The following is a 12,813-nucleotide window of genomic DNA, read 5'->3' on the forward strand; positions in this document are numbered from 1 at the left end:
ACTTTATTCCGAGATGTTCCATTACGAGCCGATTTAATGTTACCTGAAACTTTTAACGTACTTAGACGATTCGAAGAAGTAGGCTTGTTAAAGTATTGTTATCCTTTTATTTCACATATAATTAACAATGTACAGAGAGTATGTTCACTGGCATATATTATACTTTCTCTTTGTTTACAGTGTGTTACGCTTATGTTACAAGTATATTACAAAAGATACGCTAAGAAACGTTTGTACACTTTACAGTGAATAGGAACGTTAAATATTTTAACAATAATGAGCGTGCTTTTTCTCCAAACGTGAATTATTTAAGAAAACAGACGATATCGGGTCGGACTTTCGGAGCGTTATAAAGACACAGGAACTTGAATTATTTACAACCGTCGCTGACAAAACATTGTATAAATTTATCATTATGAGAACATTGATTGTAGCATTCGAAGTATCAAGAAAAATTCATATTACTGACATTTGAGAAGCTGAAGCTTGCGATCGATCGATCTTCAAATTTGTTCCATTTGCGAAACTGGCTCAAGAAGTGTAAGCAAGATACATTTAAAAAGTAGAGATAGAAAATCATATTAAAATAGTCATCACTAGTATGCTACAAAAAAAGCCACGTATGAAAAGCTGAGTCAGCATTTTAAATCTGATTTTTGTTCTTGTACGCATCCTCGTCGAAAGCTAGGAACCTTGACAGGCGTGCTCCATTGTAGGGTGTATCGCTTCCTGGCGGATGCAGCCGCATCTAAAACAGACGCGCATTAATGAAACTAGTACGCGGACAGAAACAGAATCTGAGAGAACCGTTGAGAGAGATTGATATTCATTGTATCGCATTGCTTTACTGCTTAAAGTTTATGGTGAAGTACTACCTACCACAATCTGCGCATCTCTTTTGTCGTCTGGCTCACTTCGCGATAAAAGCTCAATTAATTCGCAAGTATTTATTACTTTATCAGCATTTTGTTCCGAGTATCAATGCTACGAAGTCAACTTACAGGGAATGAATTCGAATTAACAAGAGTGTTTGCAAGAATTTGTCAGAGTTACAATTTATTCTGGGCTCATGAAACAAGAGGCTGTAGTTCGATGGGTACAAACGAGTCTAGTAAGACCGACTGTATAATGAAGAATGCAAAGTTAGTGAGCAAACGGTTATCAGAATTACCAGGAGTCGCATAATATCTCGTATCTAGTTTATGGTTTTTCAAAGCAGCTCTGAAAGCCACACCTGGGTGATTAATAATTAACTTGCCCAGCTCCGCTTTTGTTAGTTTTATTAATGTTGTTATCAAAAATACAAATCGCCCACCAAGCTCGGACACTACAGAGCACCGGTAAAGTCTCGTCCGTATAACGCTAATCCTTAAATCATTAAATGAGGAATTTAAAACGGCAATCTTGTCAGAACTTCAGAAGCGAGTTGACGATAATACTAAATGAAACGCTGTTGTACAATTCTCTCCTTTAATTCCATATCTTAGAATCGTTCTATCGTTCCTGTCATAAGGATCTACCTCGATCGTTCGAACTTAAAAAAAAAAGAGAAGGCTTAATTGTATAGGACTGTAGGATGCAAGCTTGAGCATTAGCGGAGGGGCCCCGGCTTAATCGCGGATCGCAAAATTGCACGCGTAGCACGGCCGTGCAGCACCGAATTCTCATCTATTTCTTGAAGTCATCCGCAGTTTTCTCATCCCCCTCCAAGTTTTTGATTCGCTTCTGCAAGAAAAAAAACCGACACCAATTCGTTACACGTGATGAACACGGGGGTGTTACGATGATCGGGATGATGCGTGCATCTCAAGGTACTTAAAACTGATCATTGCTTGGCTTATTTCGTGTAATTGTCGAGGCCCGATTGGAAGTTCTTTACAGCAAACTCTTGTAAGGATCTTTGCCACTAATTGAGAGTTAAAATCTTTATAATTCCGCATTCTTCTTTTGCCTTGAGGTACCTTCCGATTGGGCCTCACAAATATGAAAGTTTAATCATGTTTTAACCTGGAACGCATGAAATGCGACTGAAGCACAGAAGCTCCCTCTAGTGATTCCATTAGGAGTTCGAATTTCATTTTCTCTTTAAACCGAGCAGATTTCCTCCGCCCTCTGCGACACTTATTTCTCAAGTTTCCCGACGTCGAACCGCTTTTGGCGAGGAATTCTGTTATTCGGGGCCCGTGACCTCACCGATGACTCACCATAATTCTGTACTTCTCTTTGCAGGCGTACTCCGTCTCGTCCACGTCGTTGTAGCAGTCGCTTTTGTAATCGGGCGGTACAGATTTCCCCTCGAACTGGCAGAGCCTGGACAAGGGTTTCGCGTTAACGATCATCTTCTCGAAGCCGGTAGGCTTCTGTTGCGGACAGTAGAACACGTCTGGAGTGTTCTTGTCGTAGACTATGCTCTTGCGCATCATATCGCCAGCTTCCACTGAGAGAAGAAGCACCTGGTGGAAGAAATTTCTGATCAGATATAGTAACGCAAACTTCAATGTTCTACCAGGGGAGGATTCAACCCTCTTAATGATAATATTAACTTCAACTCTTACGTATGGGAAGAAGTATATCAAGTCAAACTTAGCGAAGTTATTAACGCTCAAAGTGATTTTGTACTTATTGCATCTCAGCTCCTGGATGCCTCAAGATACTCAACACTTTTCTCCCTTCCTAGTAGCATTTCTGGTTTGCCCAGAGTATCCCCAAGTTGGGAATTAGTTGGCCATCAAAAGCCAACAATAAATGCTACTAGGTTTTTGATATCTCAATTGACAAAGCTATCTACCTTTTCTTAAATCTAAATCAAATCTCTTCGTCCCAGTTTAAGGAAGAAGACATTTCCACGCGCGTTACGTGTCAATCGAACGCGCTGAACGTGATTCATAGATCATTAACTTCACTTTCCATTCGTGAAAGGATCGACACTACCGCGGGTACGAATGAGAGAAACTGAGACGTGCTACTCGTGAAGTAATTCCTTCCTGCGTAAGGTCGTAGAATAGTAAAAAAAGAAGAAGCGAGCTGGTGGTCCATGAAGTCTGGACCACGATTTTGATCGCTGCGCGAGGATCAATACCCCCGATTTCTCGCAGGAGAAATTGCACAATTCGCTCGCGGTGAATTAGCTGCGACCGCGGCTGAATTTAAATGGCACAGGCTCGGCTCTCTTTTCCGGGGTGCGTGGAAAGTGAAAATCAACCGTGGCCCGGTTGACGTCTCGCCGGGAACTTACAGCCAGCATCGCCATCGCACTGCAAACGTAGACGGCCCCTGAAAGAAGAGGAAAGCGAATCAGATCGGTCCTCGGGGTGGGACAACAACGGGGCAGGGGAGCAAAAAAGCTTTCATTGCGAACAGCGGGGCCTTACGCAATACTAGCTCGTGGACATACTCCGTCATTAAGTAAACGTAAACTGCGAAAACTGGGCCGCGAGGAAAGGAAGTCAATGCCGTTCATTTACAGACAGTCCCTTTTCCAACGAGTCATTCTCGTGGCTTCATTGACAAATCAATTTTGAATTTTAGGTGCTTCAGCTTCTTGGGGGTGCTTCCTTAGGAGCTTCAAAGCGGTGGCAGCAGAAAAGAGAGGAAAGGATAGTTCGCCCACTGAATATTTAAAAGAGAAAGGACGCAGAGTTTATTACTGTAAAAGGAAGAGGGAAAAGACGTCCCAATTCAGTAGACAAAAACTTGACAATGAGGAAGATGACTAAGAAATCTCAAGGGCAGTTAGAAGTCAGGCGTATGTTAATGCTTAATGAAAAAATACAGACAAGTATGTCAACACCAGGTGGGACAGCCACAGGAGATCAGTTTCCTTGAACTGATCTTTGACATTATATCTAGCCACGCGTGGGAGGGTGTAGCCAGACACAGGCTTGATTTTTATCTAACATCGCTCCTAAGCAGCGCTCAAGCGCGTCTTCTGCAAGGACAACGGGATCGGTGCGGTTCCGCGTGGCGCATTTGATCAGGTCGCTCCTGTTTCAGGACACTGATCACCGCTCAACTGATACCCTTCTGACATTTCATTAGCAAGATAAGAGTCTCGTAGCCATGCAAGCTTCTCCTCTATTCATTTACGAGCTCAGCATCTGGACATAGTGAAAGAAGATACTTAGGCGTCTATATTATTACACTTGCAAGTTGGAAACTGATCACTTTCAGCACAGGTAACAGAGGCTCCGATTAATTAAGGCATAACGTCGAATATATACTTTTCTACGAACTCCTGAATTTACTCTCAAAGCAGATCTCATTAATAGAATTTATATTTGCAGAAGGAACGAGCGAAGTAGAGAAAAGCAGTGGGTGGGTTTAACTTTGAAAAGTAGATTAGCGTTTTCTTTCACTCAAGATGTTCTTATTCCTTTCTAGGTCAATGCTTAACGAACTGTAAAAGCGCGAGGATTACGAAAGCGATCGCTGATTCACGTTTTACCAAAAATTACCATCCCGCAGCTATTAGTATTAGGAGTTGCGATCTAAACTGGAACTAGCGATCGCTGAAACGGGCAAAGAAGCGTGCTTCGACGTGACATTTCCTTTCTGACATTTGTCTGTGACATTTAAGGCTTCAGTGATTCCTTCATTGTGCTACAAACTCGGTACTAAATTGGCATTTCGTTGCAGATGGTAGTGTAAGATCTCATTTTCAATGAATACACGCTGAATATCCTAATTATACTTATAAAACAATCACATACTATTCCACCAAGAATTCTAAATCTTTCCACAAAATCTAATATAGAACTGTTCTTCCAAAGAAGTTAAAATACTGCGAAATATGTTCAAATACTGTGACTGTCAATCGCAAATCATAGTAGACGTTCAACGCTATTGTTGTCAGAGGAATAGCGTCAGCACAGCACCTAACGTTACACTCGCATGCCTCATCCCGCATACCTAAACGAAGACGCAAGGTATTGTTGCGCGGCTTTTGTCTTTAATTCGCCGTTTCAGGGGCGGTATATTTCTTGAATATGTTCAGGCTTCTCGCCATAAGAAGCGATGCCAGATTCCTCGATGGAAATAAGGGCCGGCGTAAGTGGAAAACTTACCCATGCTGGTGAACGCGTTTCGCACGGGCAAAGACACCTTTTGATCCACGCGAGACGGCGTCTCTTCGTTGACTGAGATTGCAGCGGATCTGCGCTCCACAGAGGCCTTGAAAGTGAGTGCCGTTATATCGTACAGGACGCGCCAAAAGCGGCGGACTAACAGTATCCGTGACTGAGCCTCTCAGCCTCGTCGATGGGGTCAGTTACTTCGGCTGGAAAAATATTACAAAGGACTTCCCTTAAGAAAAGTAGTTCACAGCTTTCTCCGTTCCTGAACCGAGTGGTGCAGTAATTAAAAGCGCTTCGTAAAAGCTAAGATAATCATCATTATTGACGAGCTTTCACTTATTTTGTGAATCTGTTCTGTTTACTATGTGGTAATCGAGATAGTTAAGAGTATTCCCTTTGCCGTTGAGTCACGTGTATGCACAGCGAAGAATTTCGGATGGCGTGAAGACGATTGGAGTGGGTGTAACGTGGGTGGACGACCTCGTCCTCGGACCCTTACCATATTCAGAACTGATAGTGTCATCAATTTGTGGTGGGCTTCGTTTCAGGGATCGGTTTTCTTCCAATTAGGATACGTGACAAATGCATTACTTCTCAGCGCTTTATTTCATGACTCCTTTTCGTACAATGTCTCTTCTAGAGTATAAAAAAATATCACGCATCTGAGGTACAGCACTCAAGAGGAATGTGAAGTATCACACGGTAAATGCCTATTGTATAAAATAGTCCTTTCGAAAATCTTCATCGACCAAGTAACTCTGACCTGTCTGATCAACATTGTAGAGGAAGACCATGGCTTATTAAAATTTATCAATCTGAAATAAAAGCAGCGTATCAGTTAAACATGTAAGTGTTACAAATACTAATTATACTTTCTCTTTGTTTCTTATTTTACCTGCGCATCGAGGTCAGCGTCTGAGCAATCTATGTCCATCAACAGATCTGAATCATTAAAAGAGTCGTGCTGTGAATCAACTTTATCGTCCACTTTGATAGGTTCGTCGGTACCAGTCTCATTCTCACCGGAGACAGCTTCACTCGCTTTCGATTCAGCTCTGAATTAAATAAGTATTTATATAGCGAAAGTATTCGTCATATTTATCGCACGCGGCAAGGAATCCTTACTTTTTCTTCGCTTTCAAGTCTATACTTTCCAATTGGAACAATTCCGCGATCCTCTGGAGATGGCACTTGCTCCTTTCCTTCACCAACGGAACTTCCAAAAGATCCTTCAGGTAATCCTCCATCGGTGGCAATGGTTTATTCGGGTTAAGGGCGCGATGCGATAGCATGTGCCACCTGTGTTGCACTGCAGGATTTGGTATGCAGCCTGGTAGAAGGTGCTGACTCTCTCCGACCACGTAACTGTCTCTGTTTACAAGTACGTAAGAATATGGGAAATACATAATTAATGCAGCAAAATAGAAGTACGCTTACTCTGTGTCGGGCAACATCAAGGAGTCTATTAAGTTATCCAAAGCCTCGTGTTGCTCGCTCGACAGTTGTTTGCTGACAGACTTAAGAGGCCTCGTGTCCATTACTCTTCGATCTTCTGCAAATGGTAGAGAAATTTCTACCAAGCACTACGTAAGATTATTAACAAGAATATTAATCGCACAGGTTCGAAGGTATAATACAATTTGGAAAAGTATTTCACTGTACCCATGGTTCGTCAGGAACATCGATGCATGGAAATAATGCTACCATTCTAGGTGCAAAATTATTGTTATAAACTTTCTTCGTAATGGCAACTAAGTTCTTGTTGTGCATCGCCTGTACCAAACTGTAAAATGGTTTCGCCGCGTTCTGAAACGCAGAGATGCATGTATTACCGATACAGAATTTTTCAGCAAAAAGAGATTCGTGAAGCATACTTTTACGCGGGTAGAGGGAAAGACAACACGTATGGTATTGTCATACCAATAATCCAAATCAATGTTTCGTTTCTTCGTAAAGCTGTGGATCGCGTAGATTCTCGGACCACTCTTGTAACTCATATCCTCCTCTAGCCTTTCTATATTTACAGAAGCATTTATATAATTGACTAGCCGCATAAGGAAGTAATGGTAACGAAAGGAATTGATATACTTTCGACTGGAATGAAAATCCCTCCATACTTATACCCCGTGACAATCTCGTCTGGCTCGTAGGTTCTCCTTTGCCTATCTAAGTGTTGACGTTTTGACACAACCTTTTTATCATCTTTCATTGTCTTCCACGGTGTAAACTTATCGGGTTCTGTCTGCCATGAATTATAATGTTTAATTAAAGAGACTATCATGACGCGTGGATTCATTAAATTTAGAATTCTTGCTTACTTTAATGCAACTGACAATTGGTATCTTGAAGTCAATGAATATTAAGTCAGCGTACCATGGCGATGGTACTACCGGTGCCTTTACATAAAATCTTAAATCCGATATGGTATTATCGAATGTTAAATGCTGACCGTCGATCTAAACGGGAAAGAACGTATTTATGATTTGTGCGAGGATAAGTTGTGAACACTAGGGTGGCTCTTATTTTCGACATTTGAATTCTCTTCGGGGCAGCCTCCAGAATAGTTCCAAATAATAAAAAAAAATCTGTGTAAAGTTTCAGCCCGATCGGATAACGGGAAAAGGTGCTCATGAGCCCTTGAACATTTAAATAATTATTTAACAGCTCACAAAGTCGATTTTATACAATATCCTCCAACTTATTGGAGGAATAAAAAAATATGTCAAACAAAAGTTGTAGATCCGGACAAGGAGCACCTTTTATATTTTATTACTTTTTCTCGTGCGACAAACGGTTTTCTAAAAAAGTCTGAAAAAGTAAAAAAACTTTTTTCCTCAAAGTTTGAAAGTTTAAATGCTTCTCGAAGACTTTTTACTTATGAAGGCGAACAAAAAAAATGGAATTTTTATTTTCGAGGACTATTTTTTAAACATTTAAGGCGTAGCATATACCGAGATATACCAAAAAAATAATTTTTTTTTCCTTATTTTCAGTGTTTGATATGTCATGAATGTTTCCTGAAAATTTGGTACCAAAATTCGCAAAAATATCGGATATAGACATCATGATTTCGAGAAAAATGCATTTGAATACCTCACTTTTAATGTCTATATCTTTGATATTTTTGCGAGTTTCGGTCCCAAATTTTCAGGAAAATAAAAATTACAACTTTTTTCTTCGCATTCATAAGTAAAAAGTGTTGGAGAAGGATTTAAACTTTCAAAATTTGAGAAATAATTTTTTTTTTAGTTTTTCGGCCTTTTTTCGAAAACCGTTTGTCGCGCGAGAAAAAATAATAGAACATAAAAGATTTGGCATATTTTTTTATGTAATCAATAACTTGGAGGATATTATATAAAATCAACTTCGCGAGCTGTTAAATAATTATTTAAATGTTCAAGGGCCCAGGGGGCACCTATTCCCATTATCCGATCGAGCTCAAACTTTACAGATTTATTTTCTTTTTATTATTTTTTAAATCTTGAAAAAAAATGTTACTAATAGTAAATAAAAACCATCCTAGTGAACATGATATAGTTGCAATAGTCATTACCTTCTTGTGGAGGTCTTTAAGTAGCACTTCGCTAACTTTCATAGAGCTCCCAGGCCTTCCGTCTAACAATTCTTCTCCTCTGCAAAACAAAATCTTAAAATCAAATTGCTAAATACACAAATCTATGAATTTGTTGTACATTGTAACCAGCTGAATGCCCTCTGCCTGAAGCCGCTCGGCAATTACATCTGCTTTGAACTGTGAGATGATATCAAAATGTTCGTTAAAGTCAGACATCAAAACTATCTTCTTCATACAGTTGTCAATACTAAAATCCAGAAATACATAACTGTAAAATACATGATTTACGATAAGCAGAATCTCAAGCCTTTTAAACGTACACATTCTGCTTGATATATTCCACAGTGGCAACAAGCGCTTCGACCCAGTTAGAGCAGAAGCTCGTACCGTGCAGTTGAATAATCTTTTCCACTGTGTTCCAATTTGGAATCTGAAAATCTATGAACTCCCCTACATGCTCCGTATTCAAACTGTTCTTGGTAACGGAGGAGCCCATTAATATCACCGCGATTTCATCCTTTGGCCTTAGAAAGATCTGCAAATTGGTACACGCTTATGATTCAAAATAACAGCAGTGACGATCATTCCATACCTTCTTCTCAATTATTCTCTGAGCAATATGCTTCTCCTTCTCCAATAGGGAAGGATTATTTTGCGCATCGGAACACGTTACTCCAATATTCATCAACAGCACCAAAGCTTCCTGAAAATCATCGTTTTAAAATTACAGCTTAACACTTCTAATTCTGTATTTATTCAACGAACTGTAAGAGGCTATAACCTTTTTCGCTTTCGGAGGCATCTCGCGCAGTTACAATTGGCGCGCAGATTTTTTAAACAGTGAAAGTATTCAAAAGCATAGGTGAAGGGCTCTTCCAGAACAGCTGCAGCGCATTATGCAATCCCATCCAACAGCATAATCGCTTATCACACTGAAAAGATTTTCAAGCGCTTGCTTCTATAGCAGAAGACGTTATAGCCACCTATAGCGTCGCTGCAGACGCTACGGGGTGTGCGAATAATAAGAAACTGTCAGAAAAGGCGCGCACCATAGAATTCATAACGACAGTTGTAGGATTGAGTTTGTTCTACGCGTTTGTTTAATATTAAGCGGCGATCTCTGAGCGCGCTTTAAGCTGCCTCATTAAATAAGCTCAAAGGAGAGAGAGGTATTCCGAATTCTCTTACCACGGGGACTAGTGATTAACGACCCTCCATGCGCTATATAATATGAAAGTTAATGAACTCTCGTGTTTAGGTTATTTTCCCTAGCTTATCGCGCGCTTGCTCCATCCTCGAATTTCTTTCCTCGGAGCGATAGAGAAGTTCGCTTGATGTTGATTTTTACTTGCAGATTGCGTTGAAGTATTTTTTCAAATAAAATGGATGTAGACAAGTATAAGTCATGGCATGAATTGACAGCTGAGGACGATGCTCTTCTCAACGAAGCCATTTGCATGAGCTCCAATGAGCTGGGCAAAATAATAGACCCCAGTAAGGATATCGCGAAGACGGAGAGCTCCTTCAAAAGAGAATCGCTGGAATACGAGGCTGTTGTTGAGAACGATGAGAAGAACGAGGAAGACAGTAGCCTGGATAAACGTGTTAATACTAGAACTAAGTTCCCAGAGACTAGACCGAGCAATGCGTATAATATAAATGTTATAGAGTACGGGGAGAATGTTAAGAATAAACCGGAAGATGTGCCCTGCTTTCGGAAAAGACCTAGAGAGACTACTGTGAATCACGAGGACGCTAAAGTCTCTCGTACCAGACGTTGCAGCGAGTCTAGTTCCACTACAAATTCCTCTGATAGCGGCAGGAAGAACTTAGAATACGAAACGGACCCCTCTGTGTTAGCGCGTAGGCAAAAGGAAATAGATTATGGGAAGAATACTATTGGGTATGATAGATACTCTCAGGCTGTACCTAGGTAAGGATCTTGCGTTGTTATCGAGATGATTCTGAGAAATATTGTGTTCAATTTATCGGATTTATTTCAGGGAGAATCGTACGAGAGAACATCCGAGAACGCCGCCGAAGTATATTAAGTATAGTAGAAGAGGCTGGGACGGCATGGTGAGGTTGTGGAGGAAGCAACTTCACCAGTGGGATCCTCCGCAAGAAAGCGGTAATGCTGATTAAAATAAAGTTACATTGAATGTTTACTTCATTACATAAACGTGTCATCTTGTAATGCTCGACGGGGACCCGCGTTTTTTTACATATTGTATAAAATATCGTTGAGATAATAGAACTAAATAAAGTATAGTATAAATTTTGGTACATTCTTACACAGAAATATTTAGATGCGCTGCGAAAGTACAAACCGCAATGTACATTTTGAAATTCTGTGAACGCACCGCCCGAGACTATTAACTCTAAATCATTTATAAGGTAGCTTATACAATTCTGTGTATGTACAAGCGGATTGTAACTTGGTACATATGACTTTACGTTACTATGCACAAAGTTACGAGCGCGGAAGTGTTAAGTGGGAATCTAGAAATGAAAATTGGAGAGCAGTATTATTTTCAAAATCTTTAGTTCTTCGAACTTTACGATTAGTTACATTAAATACACGTTTCGATTATTTACAAATGTACTTTATATGTTTAATTTATGTAAGGTGGAAAATCACTTTGCAATAAAGTGGGCCTCTAATTGTTTCGATATCATATCGAGCTTCTGATTAGTTCTCTGCTCCATCTCGTCGATCCTTTTCATCATTCTTGTCTCCATGTCGTGGAATTTGTAATCAATGTAAGCCTTCGTGTCCATATTCGATATAGTAGTCTCGCTGGCACCCTGTGCCTCTTGTCCGTTAGCTTCCTCGGTACTCTGATTTCTCGCTAGATTCAAAATATTCTTGTAACACGATTGGATGTCATTACTAGCTTTATTCTTTTTACTATTCAAATTAAGCTTAGTTAAAAAATTCGTTATTATTTCAGGACTAAACATGTCTGCGGGATAACTTTCAGGCTCGTTGCTGGGCTCCGTTAAATAAAGCCTTATACCGTATATCCACATAACTGAATTTCTACTCATCGTTTTTGTAAACTGAAATGAAAGTTTTAAATAGAATAGTTTTCAAGAAGCAGTCTTAACATTGTATATATAATTATACCTTGATACTAGCTTCTGTAGCAGGAGGAACAATTGGCGTCTCCGCGAAGAAGACAGAATTATTTTCAAATTCATCTACGAATTCTGCAAACGCTGTCTTCTCGTATTCTCCGAACTGTTTGAAAAATTCTAGCACGCAGGCCTCTGAGACCACAGCGATGTGAGATATCCTTTGATGATTGATTAGTTTTATATCTAACATGCACGGCTCGCTGTTGGACTGAATTGGTTGCACAGATATACAAGTATCTAAAGATACTACGTCCTCGAAGTTGACCCTATAAAAGATTTTATGTTACTCTCAGAATCTCAAGGAACTTGTACTCCATCCTATCCTATATGTTTCCATTACTTCTCAGGTGCTTGAGACGAGGCCGCCACAGTGAAAGCACTGTGAAACTCTTTGTTATTAGTAATCTGCCAGTTGCACGACACTCGCAGAAACTCATTGCTCAACGACAGAGAATTATCAATCTTCTCACCACCTAAAAGTTCCATCGCGCGCAGTTGATCGACAGACTCTCCCAGCGAATCGACGAACGCCGCTGGTAAAGAATACAAATTTATGTTCGCTATTCTCCTAAAATCATCTTAAAATAAATGCGAAAATTATATACCTGTCATTCTGACAGAGGTTATCCCACGTCAGACTGTAATGGAACAAGCCAAACTTGCCTCAGATTGGCGTAAAGATTTCCTAGTACATAGAAGCCATAACAAAGCTGTACACGTACAGTCAACAATGATCATTCGAATTATATTTTATCTGTCATAATCTAGCGCTGCTAAATATCCTCCCGATATATCGCATCTGTGCGATGAAAATTGACCATTTGATCAAATGGCGCGAAATATGTTCCCATCCAAATAAGAAAATACAAAACCCAGAGTACTATATTTGCAGATACGTGTGACTGAAAAACACGTTCGTAAGCGGAGCAATATTTTCTGGCCCGTGGAGAAAGATTCCGCGAAGACGCGAGTGTGCGAGCGATAGAATCTGTTTGAATGAAATTTCAAATAAAGCGCCTGCCCAGC

At 40.1% G+C, this 12,813-nt stretch overlaps 4 protein-coding genes across 5 annotated transcripts; 1 reads left to right on the forward strand and 3 right to left on the reverse strand.

Annotated features, from left to right (window-relative positions):
- Positions 1-420: 420 nt before the first annotated feature.
- On the reverse strand, positions 421-5,153 carry LOC143374066 (uncharacterized). 2 transcript variants are annotated; one of them, XM_076821910.1, is made up of 4 exons: positions 5,064-5,153; positions 3,236-3,273; positions 2,205-2,453; positions 421-748 (listed from the first exon to the last, which is right to left on the reverse strand). In XM_076821910.1, the coding sequence occupies exons 1-4, from the start codon at positions 5,065-5,067 to the stop codon at positions 644-646; spliced, it is 396 nt and encodes a 131-aa protein (XP_076678025.1). In that variant the 5' UTR covers positions 5,068-5,153; the 3' UTR covers positions 421-643. The 2 variants fall into 2 exon arrangements, with proteins under 2 accessions (XP_076678025.1, XP_076678026.1); XM_076821911.1 differs by lacking the exon at positions 421-748 and adding an exon at positions 1,207-1,725.
- A 502-nt stretch (positions 5,154-5,655) lies between these two features.
- Positions 5,656-9,594, reverse strand: LOC143374059 (X-ray repair cross-complementing protein 5). Its single transcript, XM_076821901.1, has 13 exons — positions 9,428-9,594; positions 9,239-9,349; positions 8,967-9,181; positions 8,765-8,893; positions 8,626-8,704; positions 7,391-7,528; positions 7,161-7,314; positions 6,947-7,086; positions 6,735-6,878; positions 6,510-6,655; positions 6,198-6,443; positions 5,968-6,127; positions 5,656-5,887 (listed from the first exon to the last, which is right to left on the reverse strand). Exons 1-13 carry the CDS (start codon positions 9,446-9,448, stop codon positions 5,873-5,875), a joined length of 1,698 nt encoding a protein of 565 aa, XP_076678016.1. The 5' UTR covers positions 9,449-9,594; the 3' UTR covers positions 5,656-5,872.
- Positions 9,595-9,663: 69 nt separating this feature from the next.
- On the forward strand, positions 9,664-11,322 carry Slbp (Stem-loop binding protein). Its single transcript, XM_076821905.1, has 3 exons — positions 9,664-9,815; positions 10,001-10,579; positions 10,650-11,322. Exons 2-3 carry the CDS (start codon positions 10,029-10,031, stop codon positions 10,789-10,791), a joined length of 693 nt encoding a protein of 230 aa, XP_076678020.1. The 5' UTR covers positions 9,664-9,815; positions 10,001-10,028; the 3' UTR covers positions 10,792-11,322.
- On the reverse strand, positions 11,175-12,720 carry LOC143374060 (uncharacterized). The gene is made up of 4 exons (XM_076821902.1): positions 12,393-12,720; positions 12,128-12,320; positions 11,777-12,053; positions 11,175-11,709 (listed from the first exon to the last, which is right to left on the reverse strand). The coding sequence occupies exons 1-4, from the start codon at positions 12,397-12,399 to the stop codon at positions 11,284-11,286; spliced, it is 903 nt and encodes a 300-aa protein (XP_076678017.1). The 5' UTR covers positions 12,400-12,720; the 3' UTR covers positions 11,175-11,283.
- Between the last annotated feature and the right edge of the window lie 93 nt (positions 12,721-12,813).

The sequence above is a fragment of the Andrena cerasifolii genome, chromosome 10, assembly GCF_050908995.1.
Source record: "Andrena cerasifolii isolate SP2316 chromosome 10, iyAndCera1_principal, whole genome shotgun sequence".
In the NCBI taxonomy this organism is placed as follows: domain Eukaryota; kingdom Metazoa; phylum Arthropoda; class Insecta; order Hymenoptera; family Andrenidae; genus Andrena; species Andrena cerasifolii.